A 16,160-nucleotide genomic window follows, 5' to 3' on the forward strand; every position below is an offset into this window, starting at 1 on the left:
GAATGACAGGCTGGGATTCTGTGAACATGAGAGGCAGCCTGGGTCAGAAAAAATCCTCATATCCAATGACGAGGCAATAGGAAACTACATAATACCTTACTCAAGCAATTTTCAAAGGCTCATAATGTTTCAAATACTACTACACACTAATCATATATTTGTACCTGCACATAGTTGTTGACTGTGCTTATACAGTGTCGGCAGGCATCATCTGCTATAAAGAGCAATCAATTCCCTTTTAAAAGCACTTCATGTAATTAACAAAACCCACCATCAGTCCACCAGGCTGCTGACTGTGCATGTGATTCTTTTATTTTCCTCTTAAATATTCAAGATGTCCTGAGGCAAAATTGGCGGTCAAAGGGTTTTCTATGTGAGGATGACAGAGAATGTCTTGACTACGGGGAGAACCCAGTAGAGGGGGTCGGCCTCGGTTAATCTGTTACCATACCTTTGACTCCTTAGCCCCGTCTGTGAAGATGAAAATATAATAGCATTATTTTCTGACCTCAAGCAAAGCCACATGCCCCCTCCGCCCTAATTGAAAGCTCTCAAAGTATTCTCATACTCCATTACTCGTCTCATTTTCTTTGGTGTATGCTTTTATCCAAAGGATAAGCACCACTGAGTGCATGCATTCGAGTAGAGAACCAACGTGTTCAAATGGAACCTGGGTTGGAATATAACCATGCATCCCTAAATCAGAGAAACCTTTACATAATATATCTCAAAAGCCTTTTGTCTGCTAAATCAACTTTGGAAATGGTTAGTGTCGGGGTTACGTTAATTCACTGCATTTTGATCAACATTTTGTAGTAATTCGTTGTGTGAAAGCACTAAAAAACGTTTAGTGCTTTGCATCAAATGCAAAGCAACATTTTAATGTTCAATCGGTTCAATTTTCTCTCTGACCCTCAGTTGATAAAACATTTTTAGATTGAGTGATTGGGTAATTAAATGTATTTATATAATTCAAAATATACCAATAAATGCAGGGTTAATCTGGACTGATTATTAGAATCTTGCAAAATTTCAAACTGGCTTGAAATAATACTCTTTTTTAATATTATATAATAATAATGTTTTTTTTAAATGAATAACAAACCTGTATGCAATTACAAATAAAGTTTTGCTTCATGTTGTTGATCACAGAAAACACTGTGGCAGAACATAATATCCAAATTTGTTGGGATAATGAAATTCCATTCGACACACAATGCAGACTGCACAACAATTTCCTTTCAATTTCTTTAAAAAAAATCTTTTTATCCAGTTGATGAAAAACTTTGAAAAAAGTTATTTTCTCAGGTATGCAAAGTATGGAAGACTATGTGCAAATGGAGAAATTGTTTAATCGTTGTTTCCCATCTATTCAATTAATTGACTTTGTCTTACAGGTTGTGTTACATGTGTTTTTTTTGCAATGGAACCTACTCCTCATAGGCTTAAATCCATTGAGTTGAATTGAAGATAAATATGCACAAGTATCCTCCATTCTCACTAATTCCACACCCACCTCTTTGGCTAGATTTTTATGTCAATTATTTTTAGCCTACGGCAGATTCTTCCCCGTTTTCAGACATTCTGAAATTTTATGAGATCAATTCCACAGGTATCCCATACTGAGACCTGTAAAGAGGAATGAATGGCCAGAAGCATGAATTTACACCGTGGTATCCAAGCTGAGCAATAGGAAGGCTCCAGCACAGAGAAGCTCTGTTCCCCCACTGATGAGCCAGCACAAACTGCCAGTCTCCTCACTGAATCATTCCCCTAGTAAATGTCCTTCACCATCAGCTTTTATGCAGCACAGCTCCCTCGCCCAGACTTCAGGCACTGTAAACGGCAAGCAGGGTCAGAGTAATTGAAATCATTAATCCTGTTTTATTCCACTTTGGGGCAAAGTAAGCTTGAATTGGAAAGAGGTAGGTAATGGCTTGGATAATGTACCAGTCTTTGAGGGAAGCGAATGCGACAATATGGAGTTGCATAGAATGCTGAGTTTCAAAGGCGGAATAGATTTAGAATATGTACTATTATGCTGCCATGAAGATCAATTGCTCATTGTATTAATTTATCAAATTTAATTCAAACCACAAAGACATAGAAAGACAAAGAACACAAACAGCCTCTGCCACTAACCTCATCACTTATTCTAAAAGTGAAACTGGAGAGCAAAAGAAGGTATTTGTATTTATACATACAACAGGATGAAAGATAAAGCTTTACGCATCAATTATACATAGACACTGTTACAAAGTGTAATATCCGACCAGGTAGGCCAGACTCAACCCGAAACCTCATCACTGTTTGCCAAAGTTGGTCCTATGAATCTAAAGCTTTTCCTGCAGGGCTGACAGCAATTGTTAAAAACCCCACCAACGTTTATGTTAACGATATTGCAGAAATTAGGACGAGAGGTAGAGTAAAATACAGAAAACTCTGACATTGCTAAATATATATATATTTTTTCTTGTTGGATTTAACCCATAGGCCACAGAAGTGACTGTTATCGTATGTGTCCAAACCATAAAGGGGCATGAGTTCAAAGGTGCCTGACATCCTTTTCTATGAACAGAACACCCCGGGGTGCAACAGCAAAACATGTCTTGTACCCCCATGGGAGCTGAACGGCATGCCGACCTTTGGCGCCATGCTCCCAGTTTGGCTAAGACCTTGTGATGTTCCCCCAGTGGTTCAGACGGCCCAACAATGTCAGCTTGTGTGTGACTTGTTCAACCTTTCCCTGCTCAAGTTTCAACACTGATAGACACACTGGATAATGACTTTAGATAATGCGGGATCTTCAGTCCCACAAAAGCTACTCGCCGTGGACAAAAAGGTTTCCTCTGTCGCTTACCACAGCACATTCTCCTTGTCATCTTTCTCTACCCTTGGCCTTTCCTATTCATAATTATATTGAATATTAGGTTATCATCACTGTAATATAATAATATAATATATAAAAAGCCATGTCTTATTATTATCTTATCGTCCTGATAGAAAAGTATTTATATTGTAATTTTCAAAAGGAGGCGGCGGTAGGGCGTTAGCGTTGACATTCAAAATGTGAATGTGACAGTATATTGAGGTGCTAGTGTGTATCTCCGCAGTTGCAACCGTCTAGGGCACATGTTATCACAGTGCCGCCTCTCTCCGTGCTGCTTCCTTTCTGGTTTGCCGCCCTCCCCACTGACTTGGAAAAAGTCATCAGCTTTCTTTGCAGCAGCTGTCCCTCAACCTCTCACCAAGCAGGTGCTCTCAGTGGCTGGACTCAACCTTTTTGTGAGTCTACCGAATGTTGGGAAATCTGAGTTAGCATAAAAAGGAAGTTTATCCCCCTTAGTAGCTTGTTTGGCTGACTTATTTCCAGCTGCAGGTAAACTTCAAATGCCATCATGAATTGGTCTGGTGCCATCGCTCCCATCTAGCACTGAAATCAGCAGACTTTTCATATTTTTAAGCCTTTAACAGGCTGAATGAGAAGTCATTCAGATGGGATGACATATCTCTTTTCCACAGGGAATTCCAAACAAATAACTCTTTAGAGCCCTTTAAAGGGCACAGCCCGTGTGACATGTGGTTAGAGTTACATATTCTAACCCTTCCACTAGGTGACTTAGGTGCAACATTAACATCCAAAACGAAATGTCAATACCTTCCGTGCATCCATCTTTGATTCCACCAGAAATATTACATGCTGCTAGTAAAATATAATAGCTTTAGGTTTGCTGCAGTGAGGTTTGCTGTTTTTTGATTATCAACTGGACGTCGAGAGAGGGTGTGGCTCTATCTCCCTGTTCCGGGAGGCAAGTGCAGGTTGAACGCCTCAGGACAGGGCCAAGCATGCCTGCACACTCAAACTATGCGGCATTGCAAGGCAAGCTGTGAGAGCTCACTGGAGATGGAGTCGGATTGCTTTCCCACACATCAAGCAAGCTGGCCGACCTGTCCTTATCAAGTTTACTGGCTTGGGACAGGTTAAATTGTGCTCAATCACTGACATACAGGGGAGGACGAACGGCAATGCAGCTTCCCTTTTAGGGGTTTTAGTTAATGAATGTAATGCACATCACAATAACAACCACGATCAAGGAAACACAAAGCGTTCTTGCATATGCAGTTTATGTGACGCTTAATGTTATCCCTAGACAGAGATTTTTGACTTTGTGTTGCTGAGGCTTGTGCGACAATACGTACACCATATTGACATGCAAGTTTTGACAATTTTCTTGTGATATTCTGCTGACTTTTTCTTCTTTTAACTACAATCACCACGTTAAAAATATTTGGAAAGGATAATACAACTTCATACAATGGTTTAATATGATGAGGAAATTCCCGGCTTGATAAATTTTAAAATATGTTCTTGTTGCCATATCCTCAAATAATTTAAACTCTCAAAACTTATATTAGTTATAATGTCACCATTTGTTTTAGGAATATAATTATCTTAAACATGTATTGAAATAGACATTCCATCTTAAGTTTAAATGTTTTTTAAGCTAATCACTGATGAGCCCCTTCAGATAATAACAATGTCTTTCAAAGAAATCCCAATATCCTTTCTTCTCAAGACCAATTATACAACAAACCCATTCCAAGAAGTGTGTAAACCCATTTTTTGGCTTGATTGAAAGCAATAAAAGAATTTATTACCAGTGGCAGCCTCCTCACTTCTACAATGGGCCTCGTTTTGAGGCCCAGAGTATATCATCATTTTTCACCAGACGTGAGCTCCAGCTTTGTAAACATGACCCGTCTTTGACCCTCAGAGCAGAGGGCAGATGGTGTTGAGGATTTAAACGAAGGCGAGAGGCAGGTGGAGGGGTACAGGCATCACGGATTAAACACAAGGCAACACTACAGGAGAGTGGTGAGAAATTAGAGTTCCTTTTTAGAGCTTGGCGGGTTTTATTCTTCTCTTTTCCATACACCATAACAAAGATGTACGACCATAATTCTCCCCTTACACCAAATCGATTTAAGCTCCACTCCACTGTTCTAAAAGTCCTTTGGGAGAAACATCAGTCTTATCTATGTGTTTTCAAGGTGAACCGTGTGCAGGAAAGCTTTTTTTTTGTCCATGCATATATTGTGTGTATTAAAGTCGGAGTTCTGTGAGCCCTGTTTGTGTGAGCATGACATGCTACCTGACAGAGGGCACAAAGTCTGGCAATATTCACTTGTCCACTGAGAAGGTGTTTGACCTGAGGTAAATATCGGCTCAGCCAGCAACCACGGTCACCTTATCTCAACTGCACACTGCGGCGAGTTAACAGTGAGAGAACTTCACCTTTGACCAGAGGGACGGTGGTTCAAAACGATTTGGACTGTCTAAACAGGAAGTGGAACAAAATGTCTGTTTGCCTCTCAAACCCACCCTGTCATTTCTATTTTTCTGTCCTTGAGAAAGGAGACGTGACCCACTAAGTGCTTTAAGCACAGCAATTTAGCCGTGTTTCATTTTGTTGCCAGTGGCACAGAAATAATGCCCATTGGTCAGCTCTTACGAAATATGTGTGTATGCAACAAAAATGCAATTTATCAGTGTTTGAGACAGCTGAAACCCAATTAATTTTAAAATGCATGAAAAGTAGACAGACTTCTGTGGGAACATGTGCAATCCATACCTAATTGAAAAATGACTTGGACTGAATCACTACCTGAAGTTAAGGATGGGGTACAACAATGAAGTAGAATCCATTTAAATGAAAGATCAACATGATTGTCGCTGCATTAAACGCAGCATAACATGCTGTATTAAATGTTTATTTGTGTTATAGAATCAACTTTGAACCAAAAGGGCTGCTTCTTTTTAAACTCAGTGGTACACAGTGCGTCAGGAGAAGTGATAGCTATTGTATTGAGCTTTGTCGCTGCATGTCTTCCAACTGTCTGCCGTGACTCTCAGCCTCTCGTGTGAGGATTTTATCACATCACACGGAACCAGTAGAGCGGCAGGAGGTGTGCCTGTATTCTTGTTTTCAAGCATGTCTAAATATATATATATATATATATATATATTTTTTTTAACTTGCTGGTAATCCTTTTTTCTGCTCCTGTCATGGAGCGATGGTGTTCATATGTCAACACGGCAAAATTGGCTCCCCTGAAAACAACATACGTTTGCAGCCGAGTATGAAGACATGAAGGTAAACACGCACGGCCAAAGGCATGACTGCACACAGTCACCTACACGCACCGAAGTTACATGTTTGATGCGGGTGCAACCATCGGAAAGACGCAAGACGATCCCAAGCATCAACAAACACGGAGATCATGTCAAAATTTGAAATAACTGAAAGAACTCAAATGTGAATTAACCCATCAAACTCATTTTGACAATCAAATTAAACTGATTGTTTCAATAACAAGAAAATCCTATGCTGTGTAATCAAAGCTTTCTCTGTGACCGAACACCAATATACAGTAAACATCAGATGCAGGATTAAGGGGAGAAGGATTAAGGGTAGACTGGAAAAAAGCAGAACAAAGACATCACTGCTGTCAAAATTCTCTTACAACCCATTTCCTTCTACTACTCCTCTTCTACAACTACTTGCAGCAAACAACAAGATAATGCTGCCTCATAAATTAGGTTATGGGCAGCCTTCGATGTGCGCAGCCTCGCTTTTACCTCACATTTTCAGTGTGTTTAATACGATGCGGCTCTGACGATGTAGAATGTAATGAGAGGCAATTGCCGGATGTGCTAACTATGCCTCCATCGGAAGCCTTTATTGTTTTTCATTGGACACCATTTACACCCTGATGGCGCACTCAGTTAAATTAGGCTTGTTGCAAATCTTTGTTAATGAGCGATATGCGAGCACTGTGTGTTTAGGATCCTCTCAACACAGCTAGTTAACACAACCCTCACTGGTGGGGCATGAGGGCAACAACTACCCTTTAATCATGAATGTCTATTAGTCCATTTAAATCTGCGCCTGTGTTTAATAGAAAGATACTTTCTCTGTTTACCTCCTGTCCTATATTTCTTTCACAACTGCCCTCCATGGAAAAAAAGAGGACGCACTTTACCCAGGATGCGTCTCCATCCGGCCTTTGTATGACCCCAGCCGCCATGATGCGAGTGTCTGGCCGCGGGCGGGGGGGGGGGGGGGTCGCACATCGGTCATTTTTGTCCAATCGGAATCCTCCGTTGTGCGTCAGTGGTCGTGATTGGTGCCGAGCGCGATGATGCGATTGGCGTAGCGTCGCTGAGCGAATGCAACAATACCAACGGCAAACCCCCCCCCCCCCCCCCCCCCCTCTGCCTCCCTTCCCCGACATAACTCGGCCGGTCGTGTGAAAAGCGGACGATGTCCCACTTTTACGGATTTCGTCTTATTTTATCGGACGGAGAAAGCGTTTGGCATCCCCGCTGCGTTTGCCTCACTCTCAAGCTCTGCACCGGGCTTCGGGCTCGGTCTTTGTGTGGTGGCGACTCAGGGCGACTCGTAGTGTTTACAGGTCAATGGCGGAGCAGAGAGGTGAAGGCGAGTTCATAACGAGTTGACACTTGGTTCCAAATAAAAACACCCACGAACCCCCACAGCTGCACAGCCCACAAGAATGTTAGCACATTAGCCAACACCCCCCATTGTTCCACCTTTGTGTGCCTGCCACCTTACATTAGGCTGCTTCACTTTGGCCTTGTTAGAGGTCCTCACTGAGGTTAAGGGGGTAAGACCCAACGCTTGATGGTAGATGTTAATGAATATTTTTTGTGCGTTAACAAAAGATGAATGTGCTGCATCGGTATGATTTTTTGCATTTTTTTTTCTGCAGCTGGAAACTGATTATAGTTTTTTTCATATATAATGTACCCATTGTTTTCCTTTTTGTCTATCTGTAATTGCAATGTTGTATTGTTTTTCATTCATGTCTCCTTTTAATTGAGTAATTACATTATTATTGAATGATTTTTGCTGCATATTGGGAGGTTTCCTTGGAATCAAAGCGCTTGAGTGCACAGGAAAAAATATTGTTATGATAATATTCAAGTCACTATTGTGACTATTGTCTCTTTGAAATTTTGTTCTTGTTTCGGTATGTATAACAATATTTGAACCTCATTAGAATAATGTGCTAAATGATTTTGGTTATCACTTTCAAGGTGGACAATATGATTTAACAAACAAAATGAACAACAGATTTTTGAAGGGGGAAAACCGTCTTTCCATTACGAATGCACAAGAAAACATTCCAGTGACAAGGTAATGTGTATATCTGAGATATACAATTTTGACAGTTTTCTAAACAGCCCCGTTTGTTGTGGACGCACAATGATAGATCCCTCTACTGCATTTTTAAGAGGGAAAACAAATAGTCTGTCATTATTGCCAAGCCTGAATACTGATGGATTTTGCAGGATGTATTCAACACAGTGAGATAAGGCAGAAGCTGGGAATGCTGTCTTTTCAATTCCATCTTCTATTTTTTCCTTGCTCCTGTCAAACTTTCTCAAACATGCCATTCTGTTTCCATAAATCAAGGACAGTGGTGAGGACGAGGTGGGATTGCTTTCAAACCCAGGAAGTAATCACACCAGACCTGCCACAGCTCTGATTAAGACTGATAAATATCGAGCAGTTAATGAGATGTCAGGCAGGAACAAGGCCATTCCCTTCATGCCTCCTGATGGCAGCGCTGTAGAGGAAAAATGACCTTGACTTGGCAATGTCACGACCGCCTTTCCCGTATGCTAAACACAAGCTATAAATTATCGTTAGTTGTTGAGCCAGATTATCGATGGGGCAGATGGATTATTCACATCAACGAAATAGTTACCAGCAGATGCTCGTTGGGATATTATTCTTCATAATAACGTCAGCTAAACTAAGAATGATTATGTTTTTATTGCTCTCAACAAAGAAGTGCACTCCACAAAAAAGCACACTCCAGATAAATTGATTAGCAGATCAAAAGATTCATCTGAGCCCATCATCCCATCTTTGAATTCTATAGTCTAAACCTCACCAGTGAAATCATGTAGGCAAGCTCAGCAGGGGCTTGAGACAAGCAGGATCATTATCTCAGCAAGCATCATGTAAGCATTGCTGAACGTTTGAACTCTGCTCCCCTGAGTAGCAGGCACCACGTCATTTCATTCCAGGCCATGCGATGTATGCATCATAGCACGTGTATCGTGCTCTGTTTACAGTAACTTAAGGCTCTATCTTGATGATTGTAGCCATGAGAACATCTTGTCTTCCCACAGCTGTATTTTGATGTGTTCGTTTCAAAGGCCTTGCTTCAGCCTGGAGGCTGCGATACCTCTAACATGTGAAATATTCCCACCAACTTTGACCGTGACCTCCAGGTCACCCCGTAGTCCCCAGGCGCAGTCCTGTTGAATATTGTTTCCCTGGGAGACAGATAGAAAGACCATGCAGCTGCACCCAAACACACAACAATCTTGTGTGGAACAGGTCAGGTCCCCTTTTTGTTGAAGGGGGCGATGTGAGCGGGGTTTTATGATGAGATAATCCATTGTGATGTTCCTTTGAATCATCAGGTAAGAAGTTACCATAATATTTACCTACTATATATGTATACGAATCAGGAATTGAGCATTTGTTCAGCATGACACACTTTTTTAAATATACCTTGTAGTATTAACATTTAACAGTGTGTAATAAATGTCCTAATACACTGGACTAATAGTTCGGCAAATAAAGTCATAACTGGCTGAAAGGAAAACGTGAAAAACATGGCCATGTTAGGGGCAAATGCTAATCAGTTAAATCAGGTCTACAGGAGACTGCATGTGTTAGAAAGATGGTGTGGGTGTGTACAGGGTAGTAGAACGGTATTAAAAAAAAAGTAATAAAACAAAAGGGTTTTGGAGAAAATCTGGAATGAACTAATTTGATCAAACAGGACAGTAAATTTGCATTGTCATGATGACCAGGACAATACAGTAACAGCAATGAACGTCCATCACCTTAAAAACGCAATATACTGAAGAAAGGGCGGCACATTTTGCAAATCCTGTTAGACAATCCTTCTGATGAACCATGGCGTTTGCATTTTGGTATTTTATGTTGTTGTTTGTTTTAAAAGACCCTTAACTAAAGGCAAAAAAACAGATACACAGATGCACACACATATCTCTTTGTTGGAAGTGTTTGCCAATTAGCAAGTGGCGGGGTCGGAGTGGTAATTAGGCTTTCCGGTCGGCTGGTGTCTGTGTGCAGCTTAGCTGAGACAGGTCCGAAGCTAAATGCCTCGCTATTTGTCCAGCAATTATGTCGGGTCCCCATGTCACAGTACAAACGTGACCAATTAGCTGTGCCAAGCTAAAGTGAAAGAGGGGGATTATAGCAGAAGAGATGGGAGAGGATGAAATGGTAGACGGGGAACGGGTGTTAGCGGTGAGCCCTGTGAGCGTGAGGGATGGTCTGCTGGGGATAACAGCGAATAAAGGGAGCCAGAGTTTGGATTTGGAAATGAGGGGACGGAGTGGGTAAGTAGAGTTTGAGGGGGCGGATTTTTTTTTTTTTTTTTTTCAGCAGCTGTGTGATCATGTTTCGCATTGATCCTCTCCCGGACCGACATGCTAATGCATTGCAAAATGTATGCTAGTGCCGCCTCACTGACCAATAAGGGATAATAAATTGATCTTATTTGACATTTCCATATCACCCTCTCACAATATTTGGCCAATTTTGATGAAATAGGCACCCATAAAATCAATATTCTCCATGAGATGCTGCTGGACCTTTCAATGCGGTGGGCATGCCATCTGACAACAACCGAGAAGAAAAAAGTTGGGGGAGATCAGAGATGAAATGTATTCTGCCTACCGCAACACAAAAAGAAACCACATAATCTTCTTTTGAAAGTTTTTTCGAGCGCATCTGGGGGGAGAGCTTCAAAAATATCTGCCCTACCCAAACACCGAGACCAACCGTTCCGAGGCTCTGTATTTAATTGGACAGAGAGAGGGAGAGGAAGGGAGCCAGGGGACAAGGTGAGGGGCGGATGAGGTAGAATCTATGATCTGAGCATCTTGCCTTTTTTTTTGCTGGAAAAACAAGACTCTTGGCTCGGTGCCTGCGGAGATGAGAGGAGCTCATATGAATTAGTGTGCTTGAAAGACAATACAGAGCGCTTTAGTGTTGCCTGGCATTGGCATGGGCTTTGTGGATCGCAATCTTGTTCATGTGATTATGACAATATGCCTTTTAAAATTGACCCATTTTTATGGTATTTTTTGTGAAATTGGATCTACATTTCTACCACAATTTGGTGAAATTTTGAATTTGAACTCTGCTATTCTGCTAGACTATTCGCAACTAAATTTGGCAAAATACTTAATATTGGTGGTCTTTACAATAGCAACAAAAATAGCATTAGAAATAGATGAACTCTTGGTAACTTCTCGCAAGGATCAATATCCATTCATCAGATGCCTGTAGCCATAAATGATGAAAGACAACATTACAAAAGATATTTTTACAGAAAACGTTACTCTAAGTAGCCTCAGGCTATTCCACGGGAAGGAGAATGAAGCAGGCTAAACATTTCTGAAAAGACAAACATGACATCACAGGGCTTTTAGATGAAAGGTGAAAAATTCCTTCTTACAGGTACACTCAGCACATTTATTGAGTTAAATAAAGAAGTTTGGGATGTTTGTGCGAAGCAAGTATGCATCTAACTGAGGCCTTTTGTGAGACTTTATCTACCAGTAATGTTATTGTAACATTCTGGTCCTGTTTATATGAGTGAGGGACGGCCACACATTTAAAAAGTGATGAAAATGTGTTTGTTTTGTGCAACTTTACGGCTGGAGAACATGTTATGTGTTGCCATAGTACCTCGTGGAAGAAAGATGTTCGTTAAATTCACATGAATGATCGATCAATTCAATAACACAACATAAACACTCAGGAGATCGGGTAACATTTCTTAAATAATTTAATTGCAAAAAGGTATTTTAAAAATATTTCTACAAGAATTCATCATCACTTTTTTAGTAATTTGTTGTGTATGTCTGCAGCATTAAATACATCTTAATGCTTTTAAAGAAGATTTAACAATTGCATTTCTCAGCGCTTTACTCGCAGATCACTCTATACACAAAAAGTATCCTCTGAAACATCTCCTTTACTTGTATGAAGATGGGGCCAAAAAGGACTAAAAGACAGATGTGGAGTGAGCTTGTTAGAAGACATAAAAGACAATATTTTTTATTTAAACAGACAACTGACTGGGTGTGTTTGACAGTCCTTGGACTGTGTGGAATAGGAAGAAAAAGGAGCAAAGGAGTTGGGATAGTTTGAATCCTATCAGCACGCAAAGAGATATCTGACGCAAAACTCTACTGTTCTGTACTAAAAAATGGAAATGATTTTATCTCTCACACTCTCTCACACACACAAACACAACAAAGCATCTGAATTTCAGCCACGGGTGCAGTCAGAAGCCTCTTTCCTTTCTGTCATTTAAAAAAAAATGAAACACTCCCATGGATGTGTGAAAATCCAGTTAAAGAATAATGGTTTGCAGTTGAGCTCATCACTCACGCCTGGTTGACTTTAGTGAACATAACTCCAGACCCCAGTAAACCATGTGCACCTCATCAATAGTTCATGAAGCTCCGAAGCGCTGACATTTTTAAGAGTGGGAACGTCTGCCATCTGATTGTGTTTAGCCTCCAAATTCAACCCCAGCTTAATGTTTACGCTCGTCAACGTTGTCTCATTTTGGTGCCGCGTGTGACTTTGTAATAGAGGGGCTTAAATGATTGAATGATTGAGCCGAGGGCATCGGGAAGTATAGTATCGTATATTCCCGTGAGACTATTTGTGAAAGTCACCCTCCGATAACATCAATTCTGCTCTTTTCTTTCCCTTACACAATTGTGTTTTGCTTTGGGAGAAACTAAAGTATTTGCTCATCTAATAGACTCTTTCACCACATTTTCATTATGTTAATACATCTGACGATACCTCTGCTTTTGTTCTACAGTCATTGTAATAGAAATCTGGGTTGACAACAAATAGCAATATGATACTTCCCGTATAATTTGTTTTCACAACAGTTACATTACTGTGGGTTAGTAACCCTCCTAATGTGCAGAATTGAAAACATCCATGTGAGGAAAAAGATAAAACAATATAAAAACTGGAAACACATTGTTGTTTTGCATAATATCCTCCATGGCTTTTAAAGGTACTCAAGAAAGTCTGACAAAATAATATGGGAAGACACAGCATGGCCGCTAACATTAAGTCATCATTATACACCTAACTAATTATATTAATGTATTGCATTGATCAGCTCAAACCCAAAAAATAGGATGAATATCTGGAAGAACACACCATTGGTGCAACTCTATCCTTTAATCCTAAAACCTTCAACCCCCCCCCCTGTGAGAGGTGCAAACAGTATGGCGTCTTGATGCAGCTGCTATCACTTAGGGAAGAGGGGCTCTGCAGATTTTGGCTTTCTTCGTGCCAGGGCTGTTGATCCTGCACTGTACCAATCAAGCAGCAGCCTGGGCTGAGACAGGATGATTGCAGGCCAGACAGGAAATGAAGAGAGATAATGATAGGTCAGCCAGCCGTATGTCTGCGCTCACTGCATGCCCGTGGCCTCGCGATGCCAGATCGGCTGCTGCATTAATCGACCTGACAGACAAAGACCAATAGGTTTTCTCCTGACGGCTCGGGACTCTCTGCTGAGGGTCCTGTTGCGGGAAAACAACGGATCAACTGCTCAGCCTCAACTGCAATCAAACTGAGTGCGCAGTTAGGCTTCATCACCTGTGGACAATCCTCCTGGATGCTCCTTAACAGTTCAGCATAAGATGGATCGGGAGGATCTCATTGTTGGAGGTGATCATGAGCATCGGTGTGTGTGGGCCACATTTGAGTTGTTTGAGGGGTGATTGATTTGAAGAAAAGCAAAGTGCTTCACAGATGAATGACAACGGATTGGCGAAGCTTAATAATCCAGTTCGGCTGGCACAAATAAACGTGAACAGAATCGGGCACAGATACTTACAACAACGGACGGAAGAGTAAAAGGGTGACATGCTATTAACCTCTTCCTCTGCCACTTGACTTCCCCCATCCTCTCTCTTAGTACTTTACTTGCTGTTGATTTCACTCTGAATCAAACATCTCACAACAACAATTCCATTTTGTCAAAACACCATTTTTCTTTGTTATTTATCGTATTTTTGTTAGAAAACATGTACAAGCTGTTTAGAACAACAACAAAAATACAATATCCAATTTATATGCATTTCCTTTTGTTTAATACTCAGCAATTCATAAGGTGAATCCTCTCGGAGTTTCTCTTCCTTGTGATTGTTTCAAGTCCGTCCCAAATTCAGTCCATTTGGGTGTTGATGGGGTGTGGGGGGTTCGGGGGGGGGGGGGGGTACAAATAAATACATAGGGCAGGATTTCCAGAAATTAAAACAAAAGTTTTGATTATTTCTAAATCCAGATAATAGTACGTTGAAGGTAAGGTGTCCATCATAGTTTCTCTCAGTTTGTCCCCTAAGTCAACTTTTTTTTTGGGATTCAATAAAAAAGAATGTTTAACAGTTGTCCACAGAATATAGCGTAATTGTTTCAGATATATTTGCTCCTTGTCACGGGTCAGTTCATGCGTTAATTCTCCACGGTGGCAAATAGCGGAAGCTGTATTGTACAGTATACTTGTGTGCAACTCGACATACTCACACATCCAAGCACACTTAATCACACATATACGCACACATGCGCACGCACACATACAAAAACGCACACAAAAGGCCGAGTGGTCTTTCTATATTGTTGCCACAGTCCTTGTCACCCCTTAATCACAAAAAGTGTCCAGTGGGCGTACTTGGGGTTGACCGGCCATTTTAAAACCACAAATCTCCCAAAAATGTGTAAGAAAGCCAAAAAAAAATAAGAAAAAAAGGTGTGTGGACAAACAAAAATAGAACATTTATCTGTAAAAACACACTGGATGATGCTGTGGAGCTATTCTGAGTCACTTCAGGTCAGAGGTCATCTGCTGACCGTGTGAGGATTCAACAGCCAAAACAAGTGTCCAAAACTGCGGCTGTCCTTCTTTGACCTATTTGACCCCTATCATCTACTTGACCTTTGATCTCAGCCCATCATTTCTCCTCTTCCTTGTGCCTCACCCTTCTCCAGCAAATGCCCTTTTACATCACACACCTTCAATATGAAGATGGAGAACGACACACACGTGCACAGTTACACAACTTCTATCAGGGAAAGGACTGTCCTCTATTTCTTGTGGGTGCAAAAAAAACCTCTGCTTTTTGTTTTTTTGTGAACCTTTTCTTCACGTTTTTTCAGACCAGGGCGTTCATTACTTACTATATATGATGTCCATCAAAGCTGGGGTGGGGGGGGTCACAGGGACGGGCTCTCGAGTGAGGATCAGAGTGTGACATTTCAGTTACAGGGCTGAGGCCAACCTCACTAAAACACACATGCATGCAATTGTCAACCCACACCACAGCAGGTGAGGCACGCATGGAATATAAGGGAGGAGGGGCGGCGGGGGGGGGGGGGGTAACTCTTTCTCCTCTTTAAAAAAACACACAAATTCCAATTGGATGGAAAAAGAAAAAATGAGGAATAACAAAAAAGCAGGAACAGGAAGTGAAAGTGGTAGTGAAATAACGACAAAAAAAAATAGTCAGAGGCACTGCAAGCCAGTTTCATAGCGTCTAATGGGCAGAGATGGGGCAGGCAGCTAGGGTTTTCCAATGTCTCTCTCTGGCACAGTTCCTCCCCCCTTTTCCTATCTTGCTGTCCTTCGACTGCATCGATCTGTCTGTCCTGTCGCTCACACCTGGACGGGAAGTGTTTGGTTCATCTGCAGTCTCATGTCCTGAATGCTACCGAGAATCTTCTTCTGATGGCCGGCCAACGTCACCCCTATCCGCAGCAGGTCCCTGTGGGTTTAGAAGAAAAGAGAAGAAAATAAGAACAGGTGGCCGAGTCTTAAATATATGGATAAAAATAACTAGACTAACATCACATGTGTAAAGCGGAAGGGCAAATTTCACTTCTCGCACAAAAGCAAACACGCATTCAACCAGGTGCGAACAGTCGCGGCACGTTGGAAATGACCCATAAACCGGCGTCCACACAATGGAGACACTCATC

At 41.3% G+C, this 16,160-nt stretch overlaps 1 protein-coding gene across 12 annotated transcripts in view; it reads right to left on the reverse strand.

Annotated features, from left to right (window-relative positions):
* Positions 1-11,914: 11,914 nt before the first annotated feature.
* LOC119216240 (ephrin type-B receptor 3-like) overlaps positions 11,915-16,160 on the reverse strand; it is a 55,601-nt gene continuing 51,355 nt past the window's right edge. For all 12 annotated transcript variants that reach the window (XM_037468870.2, XM_037468879.2, XM_037468881.2 and 9 more), the window contains one exon: positions 11,915-15,946. In XM_037468870.2, the coding sequence (XP_037324767.1) occupies positions 15,838-15,946 (109 nt within the window). In that variant the 3' untranslated portion in view covers positions 11,915-15,837. The remainder of the gene's footprint in view (positions 15,947-16,160) is intronic.

The sequence above is a fragment of the Pungitius pungitius genome, chromosome 7 (assembly GCF_949316345.1).
Source record: "Pungitius pungitius chromosome 7, fPunPun2.1, whole genome shotgun sequence".
In the NCBI taxonomy this organism is placed as follows: Eukaryota; Metazoa; Chordata; class Actinopteri; order Perciformes; family Gasterosteidae; genus Pungitius; species Pungitius pungitius.